Genomic DNA, 26,533 nt, shown 5'->3' on the forward strand with positions numbered 1-26,533 from the left:
GATGTAGATTATCAGGCCCTGGGGATTTATCGGCTTTCAATCCCATCAATTTCCCCAACACCATTTCCCTATTAATACTGACTTCATACAGTTCCTCCTTCTCACTGGACCCTATGTTCCCCAACATTTCTTGGATGTAATTTGTATCCTCCTTTGTGAAGACAGAACCAAAGTATGTATTTAATTGGTCTGCCATTTCTTTGTTCCCCATTATAAATTCTCCCGTTTCTGACTGTAAGGGACCCACATTTGTCTTCACTAATCTTTTTCTCTTCACATATCTATAGAAGCTTTTACAGTCAGTTTTTATGTTCTCTGCTAGCTTACTCTCAGACTCTATTTTCTCCTTCTTAATCAATCCCTTTGTCCTCCTTCGCTGAATTTAATACAGCTCCCAATACTCAGGTTTGCTGCTCATTCTGGCTATTTTATATTTCTCCTCCTTGGATCTAATACTACCCCTAATTTCTTTTGTAAGCCACGTTTGAGCCACCCTTCCGGTTTTATTTTTGCGCCAGACAGGAAAGAACAATTGTTGTAATTCATCCATGCGCTCTTTAAATGCTAGCCATTGCCTATTCACTGTCAACCCTTTAAGTAACATTCCCCAATCTATCATAGCCAACTCGCGCCTCATGCCTTCATAGTTTCTTTTATTCAGATTCAGGACTCTAGTCTCGGAATCAACTCTCTCACCCTCCATCTTAATGAAGAATTCTATCATGTTATGGTCGCTCTTCCCCAAGGGACCCCGCACAACAAGATTGTTAACGAATGCTTTCTCATTACACAATACCCAGTCTAGGATGGCCTGTTCTCCAGTTGGCTCCTCAATGTATTAGTCCAGAAAAACACCACGTATGTACTCCAGGAATTCCTCCTCTACAGTATTATTGCTAATTTGGTTTGCCCAATCTATATGTAGATTAAAGTCACCCATAATTACAGTTGCAGCCTTATTGCATGCATCTCTAATTTCCTGTTTAATGCCATCCTGTACATCACCACTGCTGTGTGGGAGTCTATATACAACCTCCACTAACATTTTCTGTTCCTCGGTATTTCTTAGCTCCATCCATACAGATTCCACATCAGGATTCTCTAAGTTAATATCCTTCCTCACTATTGTATTGATTTCCTCTTTTGCTAACAATGGTACTCCACCTCCTTTCCCTCTTTGCCTGTCCTTCCTAAATATTGAATGCCCTTGGTATCCAGAGACTTGGTTGAGGGAAGGACAGGATTGGCAGCTAAATGTTCCAGGATTTAGAAGCTTCAGGCAGGATAGAGGGGGATGTAAAAGGGGTGAGGGAGTTCCATTACTGGTGAGGGAGAATATCACAGCTGTACTGTGGGAGGACACCTCAGAGGGGTCATGCAGCGAGGCAATATGAGTAGAGCTCAGGAATAGGAAGGGTGCAGTCACGATGTTGGGGGTTTACTACAGGCCTCCGAACAGCCAGCGGGAGGTAGAGGAGCAGATATGTAGTCAGATTTTGGAAAGATGTAAAAGCAACAGGGTTGTAGTGGTGGGTGATTTTAACTTCCCCCATATTGACTGGGACTCACTTAGTGCTAGGGGCTTGGATGGGGCAGAATTTGTAAGGAGCATCCAGGAGGGCTTCTTGAAACAATACGTAGATAGTCCAACTAGGGAAGGGGCCGTACTGTACCTGGTATTGGGGAATGAGCTCAGACAGGTATTCGAAGTTTCAGTAGGGGTGCATTTCGGGAACAGTCACCATAATTCCGTACGTTTTAAGGTACTTGTGGATAGGGATAAGAGTAGTCCTCGGGTGAAGGTGCTAAATTGGGGGAAGGCGAATTACAACAATATTAGGCAGGAACTGAAGAATTTAGATTGGGGGTGGCTGTTTGAGGGTAAATCAACATCTGACATGTGGGAGTCCTTCAAACGTCAGTTGATTCGAATCCAGGACCAGCATGTTCCTGTGAGGAAGAAGGATAAGTTTGGCAAGTTTCGGGAACCTTGGATATCGCGGGATATTGTGAGCCTCGTCAAAAAGAAAAAGGAAGCATTCGTAAGGGCTGGAAGGCTGGGAACAGACGAAGCCCTCGAGGAATAAAAAGAAAGTAGGAAGGAACTTAAGCAAGGAGTCAGGAGGGCTAAAAGGGGTCATGAAAAGTCATTGGCAAACAGGATTAAGGAGAATCCCAAGGCTTTTTACATGTATATAAAGGGCAAGAGGGTAGCCAGGGAAAGGGTTGGCCCACTCAAGGACAGAGAAGGGAATCTATGTGTGGAGCCAGAGGAAATGGGTGAGGTACTAAGTGAGTACTTTGCATCAGTATTCACCAAAGACAAGGACTTGGTGGATGATGAGTCTAGGGAAGGGAGTGTAGATAGTCTGGGTCATGTCCTTATTAAAAAGGAGGTGTTGGGCATCTTGCAAAGCATTAAGGTAGATAAGTCCCCAGGGCCTGATGGGATCTACCCCAGAATACTGAGGGAGGCAAGGGAGGAAATTGCTGGGGACTTGACAGAAATCTTTGTATCCTCATTGGCTACAGGTGAGGTCCCAGAGGACTGGAGAATAGCCAATGTTGTTCCTTTGTTTAAGAAGGGTAGCAAGGATAATCCAGGAAATTATAGGCCGGTGAGCCTTACGTCAGTGGTAGGGAAACTATTAGAGAGGATTCTTCGGGACAGGATTTACTCCCATTTGGAAACAAATGAACTTATTAGCGAGAGGCAGCATGGTTTTGTGAAGGGAAGGTCGTGTCTCACTAACTTGGTTACATTTTTTGAGGAAGTGATGAAGATGATTGATGAAGGAAGGACAGTGGATGTTGTCTGTATGGACTTCAGTAAAGCCTTTGACAAGGTCCCTCATGGCAGACTGGAACAAAAGGTGAAGTCACACGGGATCAGAGGGGAGCTGGCAAGATGGAAACAGAACTGACTCAGTCATAGAAGACAGAGGGTAGCAGTGGAAGGGTGCTTTTCTGAATGGAGGGCTGTGACTAGTGGTGTTCCACAGGAATCAGTACTGGGACCTTTGCTGTTTGTAGTATATATAAATGACTTGGAGAAAAATGTAGCTGGTCTGATTAGTAAGTTTGCGGATGACACAAAAGTTGGTGGAGTTGCGGATAGTGATGTGGATTGTCAGAGGATACAGCAGGATATAGATCGGTTGGAGACTTGGGCGGAAAAATGGCAGATGGAGTTTAATCCGGACAAATGTGAGGTAATGCATTTTGTAAGGTCTAATACAGGTGGGAAGTTTACAGTAAATGGCAGAACCCTTAGGAGTATTGACAGGCAGAGAGATCTGGGCGTACAGGTCCACAGGTCACTGAAAGTGGCAACGCAGGTGGATAAGGTAGTCAAGAAGACATACAGCATCCTTGCCTTCATCAGTCGGGGCTTAGAGTATAAAAATTGGCAAGTCATGCTGCAGCTGTACAGAACTTTAGTTAGGCCACACTTAGAATATTGCATGCAATCTGGTCGCCACACTACCAGAAGGATGTGGAGGCTTTGGAGAGGGTACAGAAGAGGTTTACCAGGATGTTGCCTGGTCTGGAGTGTGTTAGCTATGAGGAGAGTTGGATAAACTCGGATTGTTTTCACTGGAACGACAGAGGTGGAAGGGCGACATGATAGAGATTTACAAAGTTATGAGCGGCATGGACAGAGTGGATAGTTAGAAGCTTTTTCCCAGGGTGGAAGAGTCAGTTACTAGGGGACATAAAAGCAAAATACTGCGGATGCTGGAAATCTGAAACAAAAACAAGAAATGCTGGAATCACTCAGCAGGTCTGGCAGCATCTGTGGAAAGAGAAGCCGAGTTAACGTTTCGGGTCAGTGACCCTTCTTCGGAACTCAGTTCCGAAGAAGGGTCACTGACCCGAAACGTTAACTCTGCTTCTCTTTCCACAGATGCTGCCAGACCTGCTGAGTGATTCCAGCATTTCTTGTTTTTGTTTCAGTTACTGGGGGACATTGGTTTAAGGTGCGAGGGGATAAGTTTAGAGGGAATGTGTGAGGCAAGTTCTTTACACAGAGGGTGGTGAGTGCTTGGAACTTGCTGCCGGGGGAGGTGGTGGAAGCTGGTACGATAGCGACATTTAAGAGGCATCTTGACAAATACACGAATGGGATGGGAATAGAGGGATATGGTCCCCCGAATTGCCAAAGGTTTTAGTTTAGACAGGCATCAAGATCGGCGCAGGCTTGGAGGGCCGAATGTCCTGTTCCTGTGCTGTACTGTTCTTTGTTCTTGGATGTTCAGTTCCCATCCTGCAGCCATGTCTCCATAATCACAACTATATCGTATCCATTTACATCTACTTCCATGGTTAATTCGCCTACCTTATTGCGAATACTCCGCGCATTGAGACACAATGCCTTTAGGCTTGTCTTTTGAACATTCTTAGTCACCTTAGCATTATCTTGCACTATGGCCCTATTTGTTTCTTGCCTATGATTTCTATGCCTTCCACTTTTGCCTTTTTGTTTCCTTCCTTTCTTTTCTATCATTGTTTCCTCCTCCTCAGTCTCCCCGCACAGGTTCCCATCCCCCTGCCATTCTAGTTTAAATCCTCCCCAACAGCTCTAGTAAACGCCCCTTCGAGGACATCGGTTCCGGTCCTGCCTGCATGTAACCCGTCCCACTTGTACAGGTCCTACCTTCCCCAGAACCGGTCCCTATTTCCCAGGAATCTAAACACTTCCCTCCTGCACCATTTCTCCAGCCACACATTCATCTGGTCTATTCTCCTGGTCCTATTCTCACTAACATGTGGCACAGGAAGTAATCCTGAGATTCCTACCTTTGAGGTCCTGCTTTTTAATTTAGCTCCTATTTCCTTAAATTCATCTTGCAGGACATCATCCTTTTTTCTACTGACATGTACCACGACCACTCCAGGATGTTCACCCTCACCCTTCAGAATGTCCTGCAGCCACTCCAAGACATCCTGGAGTCACGTTTGCAGCCACAGAAACACCTGTCTGTTCCCCTTACAATTGAGTCTCCTATCACTATGGCTCTCCCAGTCTTCCCCCCATCCCCCCCCCCCCCCCCCCCACTGCTGTTCAGCAGAGCCATCCGTGGTGCCACGAACTTGGCTCTTGCTGCTTTCCCCTGGGAGGCTATTCCCCCCCCCCACAACATCCAAAGTGGCACATCTATTTGAGAGGAGGATGGCCACAGGGACTCCCGCACTACCTGCCTGTGCCTACTGCTCTGCCTGGTGGTCACCCATCCCTTTTCTGCCTGTGCAGCCATTACCTGCGGTGTGATCACTTCGCTAAATATGCTATCCATGACATCCTCAGCATTGAGGATGCTCCACAGTGAATCCCAGGACATGAATCCCAGCCCAGTTTAGGTGGAGCCCATCCCAATGGAACAGCTCTCTCTTTCCCCAGTACTGGTGCCAGTGCCTCATGAGTCGAAACACATTCTTCCCACACCAATCTTTAAATCATGCATTTAATTCTCTTATTTGCTTGACCTTATGCCAATTGACACATGGGTCAGCTAACAACCTTTGAGGTTCTGCATTTTAATTTGGATCCTAACTCCTCAAACTTCCTCAGCTGCACGTCATTCTGAGTTCGACCAATGCTGTTGGTTCCTACATGGACCACCACATCTGCATCCTCTTCTCCCCACTCCAAGTTTGTCTGCAGCAGTAATAATGAACCGTCATTAATAGAATCATTAATATATACCACAAAAAGCAGGGCACCCAGCACTGAGCACTGCGGAACCCCAGTGCAAACAGCCCTCTAGTTGCAAAACAGCTGTCAACCCTTTATTTCCTGCCATTGAGCCAATTTTGTATCTAGCTTGCTCCATTACCCTGGATCCCATGGGCTTTTAATTTGCCATGTGAGAGACCTTGTCAAAAGTCTTTCTAAAACCCATGCAGACTACGTCAACTCCACTACCCTCATCAATCCTCCTTGTTACTTTCTCAAAAAATTCAATTAGGTTGGTCAGATACAACCTTCCCTTAACAAATCCATGTTGACTATCCTTGATTAATCCATGCCTTTTAGATTTTTTTTTAGATTAGAGATACAGCACTGAAACAGGCCCTTCGGCCCACCGAGTCTGTGCCGACCATCAACCACCCATTTATACTAATCCTACACTAATCCCATATTCCTACCAAACATCCCCACCTGTCCCTATATTTGCCTACCACCTACCTATACTAGTGACAATTTATAATGGCCAATTTACCTATCAACCTGCAAGTCTTTTGGCAGGAAACCGGAGCACCCGGAGAAAACCGACGCAGTCACAGGGAGAACTTGCAAACTCCACACAGGCAGTACCCAGAATCGAACCCGGGTCCCTGGAGCTGTGAGACTGCAGTGCTAACCACTGCGCCACTGTGCCGCCCCAAGTAAGAGTGCACTTATGTTCCCTGTCATTAATACTGATATGTAATTACATTTTCTGTTATTTATGCTAGTTTAACTGATTAAATACTACTATTAATAGCAGTAGTATAATACTGCTGTTATACTATGTAATAATATTTGCCATCACTAATATTGCTCCTGTACCATGTGATAAACTGCACTGACATTCATGCTGCTCCTACAATATAGCACTAATTGAGACATCTCCGATTATGAAAGACATTATTCAAAAGCAAAATATTGCAGATGATGGAAATCTGAAATTAAAACAAATTGTGATGAAAAGTCACCAATCTGAAATGTTGGCTGAGATTTTATGTGGTGGTGGAGGCCCCACAATCGGCTTAAAAGTCAGGGAGAGCCCGCCTCCCTCAGGCCTGGAAGTCATGCAGCGACTTTTCAAGGCCCAGGCCCTTAATTGACCTTGAGCGGGACTTCTGCCCCACTGAGGTAGGAAGACCCGCCTCCAAGCGCTGCCAGCCAGTCAGCGGGCTGGCAGCTTCCCAGTCCCAGCAGCGCCACCGGGAACAGTGACCACTGCTGGGGACTGCACCTAGCATGAGGAGCAAGAGGGATGCCAGCAACAGAAAAGGTAAGTGGAGTTTCGGGCCTCACCAGGGACAATTGGCTGGGCCCCGGAAAGAGGGATCAGGCTCAAACTGGAGGATGGGGGGAGGTGGTCCAGCAGGGGTGGCTTGAACTGCTGGGGTGGCCCTCTTTGGGGCACCAAACAGAAAGGTAGCCCTCCACCCACTCGCAAGGAGGGTCAGGAGGTTTTACCAGGCAGCCTTCACAGGTGAAGGTCATGGCCGCTGCTGTCGGAGGAGGCCCGTAAGTGGCAATTAAGTGGCCACTAAAGGGTCTCAATTGGCCTGGGGTGGACGGGCCGTTTGCCACCTCCCCACTGTTGGTAAAATGGCAACAGGGGCAGGTAGGCGACGGGAAAGGCACTCCCCACCTCCCACTCGATATTATGTGCCCCACCCCCGTCGCAAACCCACTCCGAGGAAGGTCATAAAATTGCAACCATTAACTTGGTTTCTCTCTCCACAGATGTTACCTGACCTTTGTATTTCCAACATTTTCTGTTTTTATTTAAGGCATTACTCATGTGCTGTGCGATAAGATCTAACAACAGAGCTTTTAGCACAGTGTATAAATAACTGCTAATCTGATCATCGATTTTTCTGTAAAAGGTTAATTCATACTTGTCAATTAAAGACTGTGACTCAGTGCAGCCATTCATTTTAGCAAGGGTCAAAGGTAATTGCATTCACTTGAATGAATATCTAAGTGCTATCATCAAGTTGCTGTCTCGCTGCTAATGGAGGTGCATGTGGCTGTAATCTGTAATTGGCTTTGACAACCAATTACAATTCAACCATGTAAATGTTGCAAGGCAAGCATTTACTTTGTCAATGAACTGTACAATGGAAAGATCACTGGGTGCAAACAGATGCTGCTGGGTGTACTGAGCAGTTGTGTTCATTGTGATTCACTGGCCCTGTACAGTCTGAAAAGGGGGTTGTCAAGCTTTGAAAGCATCAGAGAACACAGGCCAATACTTCCCAGAACCAGTACAGCTAAATTCAAAGTGTAGCTGGATACTATAAATAAAGAGTTATTGCACCAGAAGGATGGACATTGACAGGAAAGTTAGGGCATTAAAGGGATGGGCATTGATGGGGAAGTTTGGGCACAAGCGGAATGTGTATTGTGTATTTCATCCAGGTATGAAAGGGATGAGGTCTCTTATGGCAAGTTTCACAGGCCAAATAACAAGCATCCAGGAGTTATTTACAGGCTAGATTCTATTTGATGAGATAAGGTGTTTTATATATACAATATGAGACAACTGGTAGTCTGTTATAGGCTAGAATCTAATAGACATCATACATCCAGAACAACAAATACCTAGGAGTGAGTTGTCGGCTGGAATCTAACTAATTTTGGGGTTCTGATATTTATATATAAAATGGCAGATACCTGGAAGTGAGTAACAAGCTGGAATCTAATCGAAGTGTTCAGGGGATTTATACATAGAATAACAGACACCTGGGTGTGAGTTACAGGCTGGAATCTAATCGAGAGGTTTGGGGAGTTTACGTATGGAAAAGCAGATAACCAGGACTGAGTTATTGTTTGGAATCTATTTGAGGAGCTTAGGTGGTTTGTATATAGTTATGACCAGGTGAGAAGGGGTCTAGGGGTTCTCTTTCAGCCTTTGCCTGGTTTAACCGTAACAGGGTTTAATTTTAGAAACATCGTGTTTTTAGCTCCACCCTCAGTGAACCCTTGTTCACTGCTCCAATTGTAAGGCAAAGAAATCATACAGGTTTCCTTAGATTTAAACAAGAATGGTGGAAGTTTATTAATCTTAAACTCTAATCTGGTTAACGGCCAGGAATATGCATACACGATAAACATACAGATAGATAGAGACAGAAAATGTAGAAAAGAATAAAAGGGGAAAATTTGAGACAATATCGGGATTATAATTACAGTCCTTTGTGTTCAATGTGGAGTCTTTGGTTGCTGATAAGTCCTGCTGTTCGTTGGGGCCCAGTTCATGCTTCAACTTGTTTCGATGTCAAGGTCTTTTCTCTCTTGAGGTTTAAGTGTCTTCCATGGGTCCGGTGGCTTGGGAGAAAGAGAGAGAGAGAGACCACCAGGAGAGAGGTTTCCTTGTTCAGCTTCAGTTGCAAATTGCTAGTCTCAATTCAAACTGTCCCGTCTTTCATTCAAAATCCTGGATCAGCTGGTTAGTCCATGTGACCAGCTGGTTTAACCCTCCTGTCTTTTGTGGATTGTATCATCTTCACAGTCCCTGGAATGTGCTTCCTTACACCGTCAATGTCTGGTGATCCAACTCCATCTGGGTTAATTGGCTCAGGCTGTAGTTCTTAGTCTCCACAAGCATCATCTCTTAGTATGCAAATGTCCTCCAGTCAAAGGTCTGGTGATCTGTTTAACAAGTCATTTCATCTTCCAGCAACAGTTTAAAATCAATGTTCATATGACAAAATTAATATGCCTCATTCTTGGCAGGTGGGGGTCTTCATGACAATATAGAATAATACACACCAAGGGTGAGTTACAGATTTGAATTTAATCGATGGATTCAGGTTGTGTATATATTAAATAACAGATACCCAGGAGTGAGGTACAGGCTGGGATCTCATCGAATGCATTGGGTAGTTTGTAGATAGAAAAACTGATAACAGTGAGTGAGGTACAAGCTGGAATCTAATCGAGGGGTTCGATGGGGGAGGTGGTTTATATATTGAATAACATATACTCAGGAGTGAGTTAAAGGCTGGAACCTAATCGAGAGATTTATATCTGGAATAACAGATGCCTGGGAGTGAGCTACAGGTATGGAACCTTATTGAAGGGTTCGGGGTGGTTTATATGTGGCAGGCTGGCCCACTGGCCAGAATCTGGACTGCCAAAGGTTTCTATCCGGCCTGGCAATCCGGTGTGACTAATATTAGAGTGGCAGTGCCTAAGTCGTGGCTGATGGACTAATAATGGCAGGCAGACAATGCTTTGGTGGAGATGATAAAGTTTGCAGAACGCTGGGGAGAGGAGGGGAGCACAGCGCCAGGTGCAACAAGTGGACAGGGTAGCATTTGCCAGTTCAAATGGAGACAGCGCTGTCCAGGCCGTCACATGACTCTGCCTCCCACAGCAACAAATTAACGTCTTCAACCCAACATCACATCCATTAACAAATAGGACGCACTCCTTAGCGGCGGCACCAGGAAGGGGAGGGCTGGCAGCAGCTCCAGGTAAAGACATCGTCAATGCCAACGACACCCCAGCCAGACAGGAATGGCCCCTTCATCAACAGCCTGGGGGTTACCATTGACCAGAAACTGAACTGGAGTAGCCATATAAATACCATGGCTACAAGTGCTAGGAATCCTGTGGCGAGTAACTCACCTCCTGACTCCCCAAAGCCTGTCCACTATCTACAAGGCACAAGTCAGGAGTGTGATGAAATACTCTCCACTTGCCTGGATGGGTGCAGCTCCAACAACACTCAAGAGGCTCGACACCATCCACGACAAAGCAGACCACATGATTGGCAGCCCATTCACAAACATTTACTCCCTCCATCACCGACGCACAGTGGCAGCAGTGTGTACCATCTACAAGATGCACTGCAGCAACTCACCAAGGCTCCTTAGACAGCACCTTCCAAACCCGCGACCTCTAACACCTGGAAGGACAAGGGTAGCAGATGCATGGGAACACCACCACCTGCACGTTCCCCTCCAAGTCACACACCATCCTGACTTGAACTAATATCGCCGTTCCTTCCCGGGTCGAAATCCTGGAACTCCCTTCCTAACAGCACTGTGGGTGTACCTACCCCACATTGACTGCAGCAGTTCAAGAAGGCAGCTCACCACCACCTTCTCATTGACAATTAGGGATGGGAAAGAAATGCTGGCCTAGCCAGCGATGCCCACATCCCATGAACAAGTAAAAAAAGAATAAAAATGTTATGACAGTGTAATTTGCTCTTCTATCGACAAGGAATTTAAATGAAAGCATACAATTAACAGATGGCCTCACACTCTGATAACAATATACTTCACCAAACAAGCGACATACACAGAAGCACAAGAGTAAAGTTTTTACTTCTTTTAAAGAATTTATAGATCACACTGACATAGCAATCCCCAAGGTTCCTAACATTTGCTGATTTATTTTACCTTTTAATGATGAAAGTAATTTATTTGGAGCAGCAATGTCAATGTGCAAGCATTTGTCCCATACTGTGCCACACATACAGAAAAATCCTCAAAAAAACTTTAATGAAAAGCATACCGAGCACTTTTAAAACTATGAGACATGTCTGTCTGCTGAGAAGAAAATCATAAAAGGGAAACGCAGCCTACCAATTATAAGATAAATAACTTGGATTTATATCAGTGCCTTTCATGGCACCTCAAGGTGCTTACAGCCAATGACTGTTGTAATGTAGGAAAACACAGCATCAATTTACAAACTGCAAGGTCACACAATAATGATTGAGATTGATGATGAGAGAATCTGTTTCAGTGATGTTGGTTGAGGAATAAATATTGGGCTGCATTTGCTGACAATGCCAGCACGAGGTGGCGCAGTACTGGCACATGTGCAAATGCAGCCTCATCCACTGTTACTGTCTGCGACTTCAAGGCAGCTGCCAGTAATAAAGATGGCGTTGCTCAATTTATCACAAAAAACAAACTAAGCCCAAGTCTCGATCACCGCCTCCATCCCACCGCCAGTATCCCGCTCCCTCCTGCCACCACACTTCTCTTCACCGCTCCCTCATGCGCCCATCTGCACGCCTTGCTCTTTGGCAGCTCGTTCACCGCAACTTCATCGGGTGGCGTGGGGGGGAGGCGATTACCCAGGGGTTGGGGGTGGCGGCGGTTATGTGGAAGCAGTGAGGCCTGGAGCGAGTGGCTGAGGCAAGGCAGTGGCAAGGACGGGAGCGAGTGGCTGAGGGAAGGCAGTGGCGAGGCCGGGAGCGAGTGGCTGAGGGAAGACAGTGGCGAGGCCGGGAGCGAGTGGCTGAGGGAAGACAGTGGCGAGGCCGGGAGCGAGTGGCTGAGGGAAGACAGTGGCGAGGCCGGGAGCAAGTGGCTGAGGGAAGGCAGTCGCAAGGCCGGGAGCGAGTGGCTGAGGGAAGGCAGTGGCGAGGCCAGGAGTGAGTGGCTGAGGGAAGGCAGTGGCGAGGCCAGGAGTGAGTGGCTGAGGGAAGGCAGTGGCGAGGCCGGGAGCGAGTGGCTGAGGGAAGGCAGTGGTGAGGCCGGGAGTGAGTGGCTGAGGGAAGGCAGTGGCGAGGCCAGGAGTGAGTGGCTGAGGGAAGGCAGTGGCGAGGCCGGGAGCGAGTGGCGGAGGGAAGGCAGTGGTGAGGCCTGGAGCGAGTGGCTCAGGGAAGGCAGTGGTAAGGCCGGGAGCGAGTGGCTGAGGGAAGGCAGTGGCGAGGCAGGGAGCGAGTGGCTGAGGGAAGGCAGTGGCGAGGCAGGGTGCGAGTGGCTGAGGGAAGGCAGTGGCGATGCAGGGAGTGAGTGGCTGAGGGAAGGCAGTGGCGAGGCAGAGAGCGAGTGGCTAAGGGAAGGCAGAGGCGATGCAGGGAGTGAGTGGCTGAGGGAAGGCAGTGGCGAGGCAGGGAGCGAGTGGCTGAGGGAAGGCAGTGGCTAGGCCGGGAGCGAGTGGCTGAGGGAAGGCAGTGGCGAGGCAGGGAGCGTGTGGCTGAGGGAAGGCAGTGGCGAGGCCGGGAGTGAGTGGCTGAGGGAAGGCAGTGGCGAGGCCGGGAGCGAGTGGCTGAGGGAAGGCAGTGGCGAGGCCGGGAGCGAGTGGCTGAGGGAAGGCAGTGGCGAGGCAGGGAGCGAGTGGCTGAGGGAAGGCAGTGGCGAGGCCGGGAGCGTGCAGCTACATGATGACATTTTGGAGCACATGTGCAGCTCCATACTGGCAGGAAGAAACCGTTCCGCACCTGTGCGCCGCTGGGAACCTCAGTGCTTGGCTTTGTTGTCAGGAGTCACTTCGGACACGGGGGCTGGATTTTATGAGCTCGCCGCCTAGAAATTGGCAAGCTGCCCACGCGGGCAACACACCAAAGAAGTGCCGCAATCTCAAGCGCGGCGGCTCAATTAAATAGCCGTGCCGGCCACCCCCCCAATCACGTGGAGGGAGCGGGCTGTCTGTCCCTGGCAATGGCGTCAGCTGCCTGTGCGCAGGCGCTGATGCATTTTTAAAGGGCAAGTAGCCCTACCAGCTTATTTAAATATTTAAAAACAGATTGATTGAAATATAAAAAAATACATTTCCTTTACCCCCTCTCACCTCCCACAATTAAATTAACTATTTGTTTTTTCCCCCCAAAACACTTACCTGTAACATCTGACCTTCTCCCCACTAACTGCAGAAAGTTTAAATACAACCCTTCCCACCATCCCTTACACCCATGACGTTTATCTGACCCCCCAGCCCCCACACTGATAAACTTACCCCCGCCCCCCCTCCCCAGCAGGTTTGCACCTCACTGTCCTGGACAGCGATCCAAAGGCATGGGAATGCCAGCTGCCAGGCTGAAGATTCCAAGCACCTGCTGGATGAAAATTTTTTTCCTCAAATCCCCCCTAAACCTCCAACACCTTATCCTAAATCTATGCCCCCTGGTTATTGACTCCTCCGCTAAGGGAAAATGTTTCTTCCTATCTAACCTATCAATGCCCCTCATAATTTTGTATACCTCAATCATGTCCCCCTTCAGCCTTCTCTGCTCCAAGGAAAACAACCCTAGCCTATTCAGTCTCTCTTCATAGCCTAAATGCTCCAGCCCAGGCAACATCCGGGTGAATCTCCTCTGCACCCTCTCCAGTGCAATCACATCCTTCCTATAGTGTGGTGACCAGAACTGTACACAATACTCCAGCTGTGGCCTAACTAGCATTTTATACAGCTCCATCATAACCTCCCTGCTCTTATATTCTATGCCTCGGCTATAAAGGAAAGTATCCCAATGCCTTCCTAACCAACTTATCTACCTGTGCTGCTGCCTTCAGTGATCTATGGACAAGTACACCAGGGTCCCTCTGACCCTCTGTACCTCCTAGGGTCCTACCATCCATTGTATATTCCCTTGCCTTGTTAGTCCTCCCAAAATGCATCACCTCATACTTTTCATGATTAAATTCCATTTGCCACTGCTCCATCCATCTTACCAGCCTATCTATATCTCCCTGTATCCTAAGGATTTCCTCCTCACTATTTACAATGTTCAGTACCATTCGTCACTCCTCAGATACTGAAGCAGACCGTGCAGAAATGCAGCAAGACTGGGACAATATCCAGACTTGGGCTGATAAGTAGCAAGTAACATTCATGCCACACAAGTGCCAGGCAATGACCATCTCCAACAAGAGAGAATCTAACCATCTCCCCTTGACATTCAACGGCATTACCATCACTGAATCCCCCACTATCAACATCCTAGGGGTTACCATTGACCAGAAACTGAACTGGAGTAGCCATATAAATACCGTGGCTACAAGAGTAGGTCAGAGGCTAGGAATCCTGAGGAGAGCAACTCACCTCCTGACTCCCCAAAGCCTGTCCACCATCTACAGGAGTGTGATGGAATACTCTCCACTTGCCTGGATGGGTGCAGCTCCAACAACACTCAAGAAGCTCAACACCATCCAGGACAAAGCAGCCCGTTTGATTGGCACACAATCCACAAACATTCACTCCCTCCACCACCGACGCACAGTGGCAGCAGTGTATACCATCTACAAGATGCACTGCAGCAATGCACCAAGGCTCCTTAGACAGCACCTTCCAAACCCGTGACCCCTACGAACTAGAAGGACAAGGGCAGCAAATGCATGGGAACACAACCACCTGCAAGTTCCCCTCCAAGTCACACACCATCCTGACTTGGAACTATATCACCGCTCCTTCACTGTCGCTGGGTCAAAATCCTGGAACTCCCTTCCTGACAGCACTGTGGGTGTACCTACCCCAAATGGACTGCAGTGGTTCAAGAAGGCAGCTCACCACCACCTTCTCAAGGGCAATTAGGGATGGGCAATAAATGCTTGTCTGGCCAGCGACGCCCACATCCCATGAATGAATTTTAAAAAACACCTCAATTTTTCATGTCATCTGCAAACTTACTGATCATACCTCCTATATTCACGTCTAAATCATTAATGTACACTACAAACAGCAAGGGTCCTACCACCGATCCCTGTGGTACACCACTGGTCACAGGTTTCCAATCGCAAAAACAACCATCGACCATCACCTTCTGTCTCCTGCCACTGAGCCAATTCTGGATCCAATTTGCCAAATTACCCTGGATCCCATGGGCTCTTACCTTCTTAACCAATCTCCCATGTGTGACCTTATCAAAAGCCTTACTGAAGTCCATGTAGACTATATCAACTGCTCTACCCTCATCGACACATCTAGTCACCTCCTCGAAAAATTTTATCAAGTTAGTTAGACACAATCTCCCCCTGACAAAGCCATGCTGACTATCCCTGATTAATCCCTGCCTCTCCAAGTGAAGATTAATGCTGTCCCTCAGAAGTTTTTCCAATAGTTTCCCAACCACTGACATTAGACTCACCGGCCTGTAATTACCTGGTTTATCCCTGCTACCCTTCTTGAATAATGGTACCACATTCGCTGTCCTCCAATCCACTGGTAACTCTCCTGTGACCAGAGAGAATTTGAAAATTTGTGTCAAAACCCCTGCTATCTCCTCCCTTGCCTCACATAACAGCCTGGGATACATCTCATCTGGGCCTAAGGATTTATCCACTTTTAAGCCTGCTAAAACAGCTAATACTTCCTCCCTTTCATGCTAATATGTTCAAGTATATCACAATCCCCCTCCCTGATCTCTACACCTACATCGTCCTTCTCCAGAGTGAACACCGATGAAAAGTAATCATTTAAAATCTCACCTATGTCCTCCGGCTCCACACAAAGATTGCCACGCTGGTCCCTGATGGGCTCTACTCTTTCCCTGGTTATCCTCTTACCCTTAATATATTTATAAAACGCCTTAGGATTTTCCTTTAACTTGGCCACCAGTGTTTTTCATGTCCCCTCTTCGCTCTCCTAATTACTTTATTTAAGTGCCACCCTACACTTTCTAGAGTCCTCTCGTGCCTCCGCTGTTTTCAGCACTTGGGATCTGCCGTAAGCCTCCTTTTTTATCCTGATCCAATACTCTATATCCCTTGACATCCAGGGTTCCCTGGGCATGCTAGTTCTACCCTTCACCTTAACGGGTACATGTTGGCTCTGAACTCTCCCAATTTCCTCTTTGAATGACTCCCACTGACATGATGTAGACTTTCCTACAAGTAACTGCTCCCAGTCCACTTTGGCCAGATTCTGTTTTATCATATTGAAATCGGCCTTCTCCCAATTTGGTAACTTTATTTCAGATCCATCTTTGTCCTTTTCCATAACTACCTTAAATCTTACAGAGTTATGGTCACTATCCACGAAATGCTCCCCCACTGACACTTCTACCACTTGTCCAGCTTCATTCCCTAGGATTATGTCCAGTACTGCCCCTTCTCTTGTCAGACTTTCTACGTACTGGCTCAAAAAGCTCTCCTGTATGCATTTTAAGAATTCCGCCCCCTTTAAGCCTTTTGCACTAAGACAATCCCAGTTAATACTGGGGAAGTTGAAATCCCCTACTATTATTACCCTATTATTTTTACACCTCTCTGAGATTTGCCGACATATCTGCTCCTCAGTCTCTCCCTGACTGTTTGGAGGCCTGTAGTACACACCCAGCCAAGTGATTGCCCCCTTTTTGTTTTTAAGTTCTGCCCAAATGGCCTCATTTGAGGAACCTCCTTACTGCAGTAATTGACTCCTTGATCAACAGTGCAATGCCACCTCCTCTTTTATCCCCTCCCCAGTCACGCCTGAAGATTCTATACCCTGGAATATTGAGCTACCAGACCTGCCCCTCCCTCAGCCATGTCTCTGTGATAGCAATAATATCATAATCCCATGTGCTAATCATCGCCCTCAATTCATCTGCCTTACTAGTAAGACTCCTTGCATTGAAATAGATGCAATCCAGCCTTGCATTTTTCACTTGTGCCTTACCAGGTCTATATTTGCTCTACCTTCCAGACAGATTCACTTTCTGTTCTATATTACCTCCTACTGTACCTCCACTCTGTATCCCATCTCCCTACCAAATTAGTTTAAACACCCCCCCCCAACAGCACTCGCAAAGATGCTTGTCCCGTTCCGGTTCAAATGCAACCCGTCCAACTTGTACAGGTCCCACCTTTGCCAGAAACAGACCCAGTGATCCAAAAAACTAAAGCCTTCCCTCCTGCACCATCTCCTCAGCCACACATTCAAAGAACAAAAAGAAAAAAGAACAGTACAGCACAGGAACAGGCCATTCGGCCCTCCAAACCTGCGCCGATCTTGATGCCTGCCTAAACTAAAACCTTCTGCACTTCCGGGGACCGTATCCCTCTATTCCCATCCTATTCATGTATTTGTCAAGATATCTCTTAAACGTCGCTCTATCTGCTCTATCCTCCTATTTCTAAACTCACTGGCACGTGGCACTGGGAGTAATCCAGAGATTACAACTTTAGAGGACCTGCTTTTTAATCTGCTACCTAGTTCCCTAAATTCTTGTTGCAGGACCTCATCCCTTTTTCTACCTATGTTGTTGGTACCAATGTGTACCATGATCTCTGACTGGTCACCCTCCCCCTTCAGAATGTCCTGCAGCCGCTCTGTGACATCCTTGACCCTCACACCAGGGAGGCAACATACCATCCTGGAGTCATGTTTGCGGCCACAGAAATGCCTATCTGTATCCCTTACGATAGAATCCCCTATCACTATAGCTCTCCCATTCCTTTTTCTACCCTCCTGTGCAGCAGAGCCATCCTTGGCGCCACGGACCTGGCTGCTGCTGCTTTCCCCTGAGAAGCCATCCTCCCCAACAGTATCCAAAGCAGTATATCTGTTTTGCAGGGGAATAGCCACAGGAAATTCCTGCACTGCCTGCCTAGTCCTCTTGCTCTGCCTGGTGGTCACCCATTCCCTTCTTGCCTGTGGAGTCTGAGCCTGCGGTGTGACTAGCTCTCTATACATGCTATCTATGACGCCCTCAGCATCGCGGATGCTCCACAGTGAATCCACCCGCAGCTCCAGCTCCGTAATGTAGGTAGTCAGTAGCTGCAGATAGATACACATCCTGCACACATGGTCGTCAGGGACACTGGAAGCATCCCTGATTTTCCACATAGTGCAGGAGGAGCAGATCATGGGGCTGAGCTCTCCGGCCATGACTTACTTTTAAATTAATTAGTTGCACCCTTTAAAAAAATACTAATTACACTCGGGACCTTGTCCTACTCCAAACACTACCCAGTACAATCTTAATAAATTACACTAATTTAAAATAAATAATTTAAAAAACCACCCTTTAGTACTACTCACCTTATCATTTGAAGATTTTTTAAAAGAAACTTTCCCCTTTTTTAAGCAATTTAAATGCACTAACAGCTGTTACTTACCCAACCAAGCACCTTGCAGAATTCCCGTGATGTCACTGTAAGTTTTATTTCCTCTTTTCGAGTCTCAGCGCGCGCCGAGAGACACAGGGAGTCTGCCGCCACTCCGGATCAGCTTCCACGCAGGTCCGCCAGCCGCTGCTCAACTCCCAGGGAGTGAGGTACAATCGAGGGGTTCGGAGGGGTTTATATATTGAACAACAGATAACCAGGAATGGGTTATAGGCTGGAATCTAATTGAAGAGTGGGGTGAGAATGACAATTTTGGTGTTTGTGGGGATAGTGTGGGAGTGTGGGTGAAGTGGGAGTTGGTGGGGTTGCACATGCATGTGGGAGTGGGGAGTGGGGTTCGGGGTGGGATGTTCTTGACATATTCAAATTTCTGGATAAATGAGTTTATTGCAGGCTTTTCTGGTTTGCCAACAAGAGCAGAGCTACAGTTTTAAGATGTCTTATTGCAGGTTTTGCAAAGAATTAACGTGCTGTGTGATTTAGATGAAGGGAAGTGTCAATATGGGGTGGGATTTTATGTGGGTGACAGGGGTCTCAGCCACCGGCTGAAGCGTCGACAAGAGACCCACGTTGCCTCCTCTGGGGAAGGCCCGACGCATTATGTGCCAATCAGACACATAAGTGGACAGCAGCAGGGCTTCCCCGGGATTAAGGACCCTCGTGACAGATGTCCTGTCTGCTGTGAGCTACTAGCCAATCAGAGGCTGTGGCTGCTGCCAGTACTGGACTTACCAGAGGCACTGGACCCAGGTGAATCAGGGTGGGAGAGGTTTTTCAGAGTGCAGTCATGGTGGAGCGGCGTGCAAGGGAGTCGGCAGCAAGGGCGGGGCTTGGCTGTCAGCAGGCCCCCCACTTCTTGATGCTGGGTCCTTCGATCAGGCACTTTTAAGGAGGGACCCCCACCGGAGCAGGCAAGCAACCTGCACGGGTTTTCTTGGTGTGCTCCGCATGTGATGACAGCTCTGCCCACTGCTGAGCTAATACCAGCAGGGGCGGAATGAGGCCTTTAATTAGGCATTAATTGCCCACTTAAGTGCCTCAATTGGCAGTAGGGCTGGAAGGCCCTCCAAGGGCCTTCCCACCACAGACTTATATGGGGTGGAGGTGGGAAGGTGGCAGGGTCTCCCCCTGCCCCCATCCCAACCGATTAAAAGCTCCCCCCATTCCCAAACTCGGCGGGGAGCATAAAATTCCCCCCATATGTTTAAAGCAGTGAGGGGATCATCAGAAGCAGAGATTTAATTTGCTTACCTCACCATTCAAGAAGCAATAAAAGACGGAGACAAAGAAGCCCTGTGAGGAGAGAAGAGACAGTGTAAGAACCATCGGCCACAAAATTCAAACATGACAGAGCCACCTGGATATATTACATTTCTCCTTCGGTTAGCTCATTGCAGGAATTAAGCAACTTTCAGGTACAGCAAGAAATTAGGAAAGCAAATGGCATGTCAGTACTTATCACAAAGCAATTGGAGTCTAAGAGAGAGGAAGTCTTACTGCATTTGTACAGGGTCTTGGGGAGGCCACACCAAGGCCAGGATCTTTCAAGGCCCCCAATGTCGAGCTCCATGGGGTGGGGGGGGGGGGGTCGCGGGGGCAGCAGATCATTCCAGCAGAGGCCCGTCATGGAGCCCGACGCTGGGAACGCCGGGCCCAATACTCCAGTTGTGGCCAAACCAGTGCTTTTTACAGGTTTATCATAACTTCATTGCTTTTGTACGCTATGCCCCTATTTATAAAGTCCACAAACCCATATGCTTTAATCGCCACTTTCTCAACCTGCCCTGCCACCTTCAATGATTTGTGCACATATACCACCAGGTCCCTCTGCTCCTGCACCCCTTTTAGAATTTTATATTCTCTCTCCTCGTTCTTCCTACCAAAATGTATCATTTCACACTTTTCTGCATTAAATTTTATCTGCGACTTGTCCGCCCATTCCACCAGCCTATCTGTATCCTCTTGAAGTCCATCACTATCCTCCTCACAGTTACAGTACTTCCAAGTTTTGTGTCATTCACAAATTTTGGAAGTCTGTCCTGTATACGCAAGTCTAGGTCATCAAGAAAAGCCAAGGACCTAACACCGTCTGTGGGGAACTCCCCTATATATCTTCCACCAGTACGAAAAACAAGCATTCACCACTACTCGGTTTCCTGTCATTCTTCCAATTTTGTATCCATGCTGCCACTATCCCTTTTAATCCATGGGCTTTAACTTTGCTGACAAGCCTGTTACGTGGCATTTCATAAAAACTTGTTTTGGAAGTCCATATACACACATTAAATGCATTACCCTCAACAACCCTCTCTATTACTTCATCAAAAATTTCAAGCAAGTTAGTTAAACATGATTTACCTTTAACAAATCTGTGCTGTCTTTCCTTAATTAATCGGCATTTGTCAAAGTGACTTATTAATTTTGTCCCGAATTATTGTTTCTAAAAGCTTTTCCACCACTGAGGTTGAACTGACTGGCCTGTAGTTGCTGGGCTTATCCTTGCACCCTTTTTTGAACAAAGGTGTACTTTAGATGGGTCTGTTTTTGTCCAGTGTGTGCAGGAGGGTTTTCTGACACAGTCTGTGGACAGGCCAACCAGGGGTGATGCCATATTGGATTTGGTACTGGGTAATGAACCCGGCCAGGTGTTCGATTTAGATGTAGGTGAGCACTTTGGCGATAGTGATCACAATTCGGTTAGGTTTACCTTAGCGATGGGCAGGGACAGGTATATACCGCAGGGCAAGAATTATAGCTGGGGGAAAGGAAATTATGACGCGATTAGGCAAGATTTAGGATGTGTAGGATGGGGAAGGAAACTGCAGGGGATGGGCACAAACGAAATGTGGAGCTTATTCAAGGAGCAGCTAATGCGTATCCTTGATAAGTATGTACCTGTCAGGCAGGGAGGAAGTTGTCGAGCGAGGGAGCCGTGGTTTACTCAAGAAGTTGAAGCGCTTGTCAAAAGGAAGAGGGCGGCTTATGTTAGGATGAGACGTGAAGGCTCAGTTAGGGCGCTTGAGAGTTACAAGCTAGCCAGGAAGGATCTAAAGGGAGGGCTAAGAAGAGCAAGGAGAGGACACGAGAAGTCATTGGCGGATAGGATCAAAGAAAACCCTAAGGCTTTCTATAGGTATATCAGGAATAAAAGAATGACTAGAGTTAGATTCGGGCCAATCAAGGATAGTAGTGGGAAGTTGTGTGTGGAATCAGAGGAGATAGGGGAAGCGTTAAATGAATATTTTTCGTCAGTATTTACAGTAGAGAAAGAAAATGTTGTCGAGGAGATTACTGAGATACAGCCTACTAGGCTAGATGGGATTGAGATTCACAAGGAGGAGGTGTTAGCAATTTTGGAAAGTGTGAAAATAGGTAAGTCCCCTGGGCCAGATGGGATTTATTCTAGGATTCTCTGGGAAGCCAGGGAGGAGATTGCAGAGCCGTTGTTGTTGATCTTTATGTCGTCATTGTCGACAGGAGTAGTGCCGGAAGACTGGAGGATAGCAAATGTTGTCCCCTTGTTCAAGAAGGGGAGTAGAGACAGCCCTGGTAATTATAGACCTGTGAGCCTTACTTCGGTCGTGGGTAAAATGTTGGAAAAGGTTATAAGAGACAGGATTTATAATCATCTTGAAAAGAATAAGTTCATTTGCGATAGTCATCACGGTTTTGTGAAAGGTAGGTCGTGCCTCACAAACCTTATTGAGTTTTTCGAGAAGGTGACCAAACAGGTGGATGAGGGTAAAGCCGTGGATGTGGTGTATATGGATTTCAGTAAGGCGTTTGATAAGGTTCCCCACGGTAGGCTATTGCAGAAAATACGGAAGTATGGGGTTGAAGGTGATTTAGAGCTTTGGATCAGAAATTGGCTAGCTCAAAGAAGACAGAGGGTGGTGGTTGATGGCAAATGTTCATCCTGGAGTTTAGTTACTAGTGGTGTACCGCAAGGTTCTGTTTTCGGGCCACTGCTGTTTGTCATTTTTATAAATGACCTGGATGAGGGTGTAGAAGGGTGGGTTAGTAAATTTGCGGATGACACGAAGGTCGGTGGAGTTGTGGATAGTGTCGAAGGGTGTTGTAGGGTACAGAGGGACATAGATAGGCTGCAGAGCTGGGCTGAGAGATGGCAAATGGAGTTTAATGCGGAGAAGTGTGAGGTGATTCACTTTGGAAGGAGTAACAGCAATGCAGAGTACTGGGCTAATGGGAAGATTCTTGGTAGTGTAGATGAGCAGAGAGATCTTGGTGTCCAGGTACATAAATCCCTGAAAGTTGCTACCCAGGTTAATAGGGCTGTTAAGAAGGCATATGGTGTGTTAGCTTTTATTAGTAGGGGGTTCGAGTTTCGGAGCCACGAGGTCATGCTGCAGCTGTACAAAACTCTGGTGAGGCCGCACCTGGAGTATTGCGTGCAGTTCTGGTCACCGCATTATAGGAAGGATGTGGAAGTTTTGGAAAGGGTGCAGAGGAGATTTACTAGGATGTTGCCTGGTATGGAGGGAGGGTCTTACGAGGAAAGGCTGAGGGACTTGGGGTTGTTTTCGTTAGAGAGAAGGAGGAGGAGAGGTGACTTAATAGAGACATACAAGATAATCAGAGGGTTAGATAGGGTGGATAGTGAGAGTCTTTTTCCTCGGATGATGATGGCAAACACGAGGGGACATAGCTTTAAGTTGAGGGGTGAAAGATATAGGACAGATGTTAGAGGTAGTTTCTTTACGCAGAGAGTAGTAGGGGCGTGGAACACCCTGCCTGCAACAGTAGTAGACTCGCCAACTTTAAGGGCATTTAAGTGGTCATTGGATAGACATATGGATGAAAGTGGAATAGTGTAGGTCAGATGGTCGGCGCAACATCGAGGGCCGAAGGGCCTGTACTGCGCTGTAATGTTCTAATTTGCAATTCTCCACTCCGTTGAAACCACCTCTGTATGTAAAGAGGACTGAATGATTATGGCCAGTGCCGCTACAATTTCTACCCTTACTTCCTTCCGTATCCTTGGATGCATCCCATCCAGTCCTGGTGACTTATAACCCTGAAATACAGCCAAAGTCTGCATTATTGCACACTTTTTTGAAGACAAGTGCACATCTTTTGCCTCTAGCCACTCATGCATCTGCACTATCTTCCTATTCCTGTACTCACTTTTTTAAATGATGTTAAATATTTAAATTCTTGATTTTATCATTTCTCTTTTACATTTGGACCCACCTCCTTCTGCCTCAACCTTTGATCCTTTTATTGTGTACAGCCCAATGTCTTTATGCAACCTCTCTCCCCAGTCTCTTGCAGCTTGATTGATAGCCCTCAACTGGGCACTGATGTGGCTCCTCGACTCAAAGCACAACCTCATGTGATGGTTGGGATCTTCCGCTGCTTCTAAGTCCAGCTATAGTATTTCTAGACTCTATCCCGTATGCAGCTTGCAAGCCTCAACTGACCAATATCCACTGCTAATGGCAGTAAAAATACCCACAATCCCCTACACCCCAGAAACTGCTCCATCTGTCCAGTGATTTTGCTGATGAGAGCAGGTATCTCAGGACCAAACTACATTGAATTATCGAATAGTAGAGCACAGAAGAAGGCTATTTGGCAGATCGAGACTGCACTGGCTCTTTCAAAGAGAAATCCAGTTAGTCCCACTCCCCCGCTCTTTCCCCATATCCCTGCAATTTTCCTCTCCTTCAAGTATTTATCCAATTCCCTTTTGAAAGCTCCCATTGAAACTGTATCCTCCACCCTATCAGGCAGTGCATTCCAAATCCTCGTTGCATAAGAAGTTTTACTGATGTTGCCAATCACCTTAAATCTGTACCGCCTGATGGGCTGGGCTCCTGGTGTTTGTAGAGACTGGCTGGAAGGAGTCTGTGGTTTGAGAGGAAATGAGCAAGTACCTTGAGCACCTGAGCAGCGTTCCAAAATATTGGCGACTTGCTCAAAAGGGAACGGTTTGCCTACTTACGCTTGTTACACAAACCAGTTCCAGTTCAACCTCCCCATCAGGTCCCTTCAACATCTGTGTCTAACAGCAGTCCACGACCATGTCTAGGATAATACTGAATTCACTAAACCTTTCTGATAGATTCAAGTCCCCCACGGTTTGGTATTGATCCTCAAACATCTATTTCCCAACTCAGTGTTCTATGTTCTACGTTCACTGCCTGCAACCTCACTCTAGTCACTAGCCCCCTGAGTGATCCTCAGGCTTTGGGATATCTGCCCATCTCTGATTCTGGTCCTGCTTTACCCTCTGTGATATGATCCTTGCACAAAGCTCCCAAGTGCCTTGGTTATTTTTAATGTTCTGTGCATTTGTATGTGCTAATTTAAAACATTTATTCCCACTCCTCCTGACCTCAATCCTTCTCCCACTCACATTCTTAACCTGATGTAAATTATCTATTTTCAATGTGCTCACAAAGCCGACAGTAATTTCTCATTTAAAGCCTCTTCCAGACCGCATCATACATTTCTTGAGGAAGAGAGAGCCTATAACAAGCAACAACAACTTGTATTTATACAGCACCTTAACCTCATAAAACCTCCCAAGGTTCTTCACAGGAGAATTATCAGACAAAATTTGACACTGAGGCACATAAGGAGATACTAGGACAGATATGACCAAAAGCTTGTTCAAGGAGATAGGTTTTAAGGAACATCTTAAAGAAACCATAGAACCATAGAAAAATTACGGCACAGAAGGAGGCCATTCAGCCCATCATGTCTGTGCCAGCAGAAAAAACCTAGCCACCCAATTTAATCCCATTTTCCAGCACCCGGTCCATAGCTTTGCAGGTTACAGCACTTGAGGTGCATGTCCAGGTACCTTTTAAAAGAATTGAGGGTTTCTGCCTCCATCATTCCTGGCAGTGAATTCCAGACATCCACCACCCTCTGGGTGAAAATGTTTTTCCTCATGTCCCCTCTAATCCCTCTACCAATCACCTTAAATCTGTGCCCCCTGATAACTTACCTCTCTGCTAGGGGAAACAGGTCCTTTCTGTCTACTCTATCTAGGCCCCTCATAATTTTGTACACCTCTATTAAGTCACCCCTCAGCCTCCTCTGTTCCAGGGAAAACAACTCTAGCCTATCCAATCTTTCCTCAAAGCTGCAACATTCAAGCCCTGGCAACATTTTTGTAAATCTCCTCTGTACTCTCTCCAAAGCAATTATGTCCTTTCTGTAATGTGGCACCAGAACTGTACGCAATACTCCAGTTGCGGCCGAACCAGCATTTTATACAGTTCCAGCATTACATCCCTGCTTTTGAATTCTATACCTCAGCCAATAAAGGAAAGAATTCCATATGTCTTCTGCACCACTCTATCCACCTGTCTGCCACCTTCAGGGACCTGTGGACATGCACTCCAAGGTCTCTCACTTCTTCTACCCCTCTCAATATCCTCCCGTTTATTGTGTATTCCCTCACTTTATTTGCCCTCCCGAAATGCATTACCTCACACTTATTTGGATTGAATTCCATTTGCCACATTTCCGCCCACTCAACCAAACCATTGATATCATTCTGGAGTCTACAGCTATCCTCTTCACCACCAACTACACAAACAATTTTTGTTTCATCAGCAAATTTCCCGATCATGCCTCCCACATTGATATATACCACAAACAGCAAGGGATCCAACACTGAGCTCTGTGGAACGCCACTGGAAACAGCTTTCCGTTCACAAAAACATCCGTCGACTGCTACCCTTTGTTTTCTGTCCCTGAGCCAATTCTGGATCCAACCTGTCACATTCCCCTGTATCCCAAGGGCTTTCATTTTACTGACCAGTCTGCCATGCGGGACCTTGTCAAATGCCTTACTAAAATCCATGTAGACCACATCCACTGCACTATCCTCATCATTCCTTCTTGATACTGCTTCAAAAAACTCAATTAAGTTAGTAAGACATGACCTTCCCTTAACAAAGTCATGTTGACTATCCCTGATTAATCAGGAGTGAGGTGGAGAGGTTTAGAGAGAGAATTGCAGAGCTTTGGCCTGCCAGCA

The 26,533-nt window shown here is 46.8% G+C and overlaps 1 protein-coding gene across 2 annotated transcripts in view; it reads right to left on the reverse strand.

Annotated features, from left to right (window-relative positions):
* LOC137348018 (corticotropin-releasing factor receptor 1-like) overlaps positions 1-26,533 on the reverse strand; it is a 432,220-nt gene that overhangs the window by 15,076 nt on the left and 390,611 nt on the right. For both annotated transcript variants that reach the window (XM_068013090.1, XM_068013089.1), the window contains exon 11: positions 19,768-19,809. In XM_068013090.1, coding sequence (XP_067869191.1) covers positions 19,768-19,809 — 42 coding nt within the window. The remainder of the gene's footprint in view (positions 1-19,767; positions 19,810-26,533) is intronic.

This window comes from Heterodontus francisci, chromosome 33, assembly GCF_036365525.1.
Source record: "Heterodontus francisci isolate sHetFra1 chromosome 33, sHetFra1.hap1, whole genome shotgun sequence".
Lineage (NCBI taxonomy): Eukaryota > Metazoa > Chordata > Chondrichthyes > Heterodontiformes > Heterodontidae > Heterodontus > Heterodontus francisci.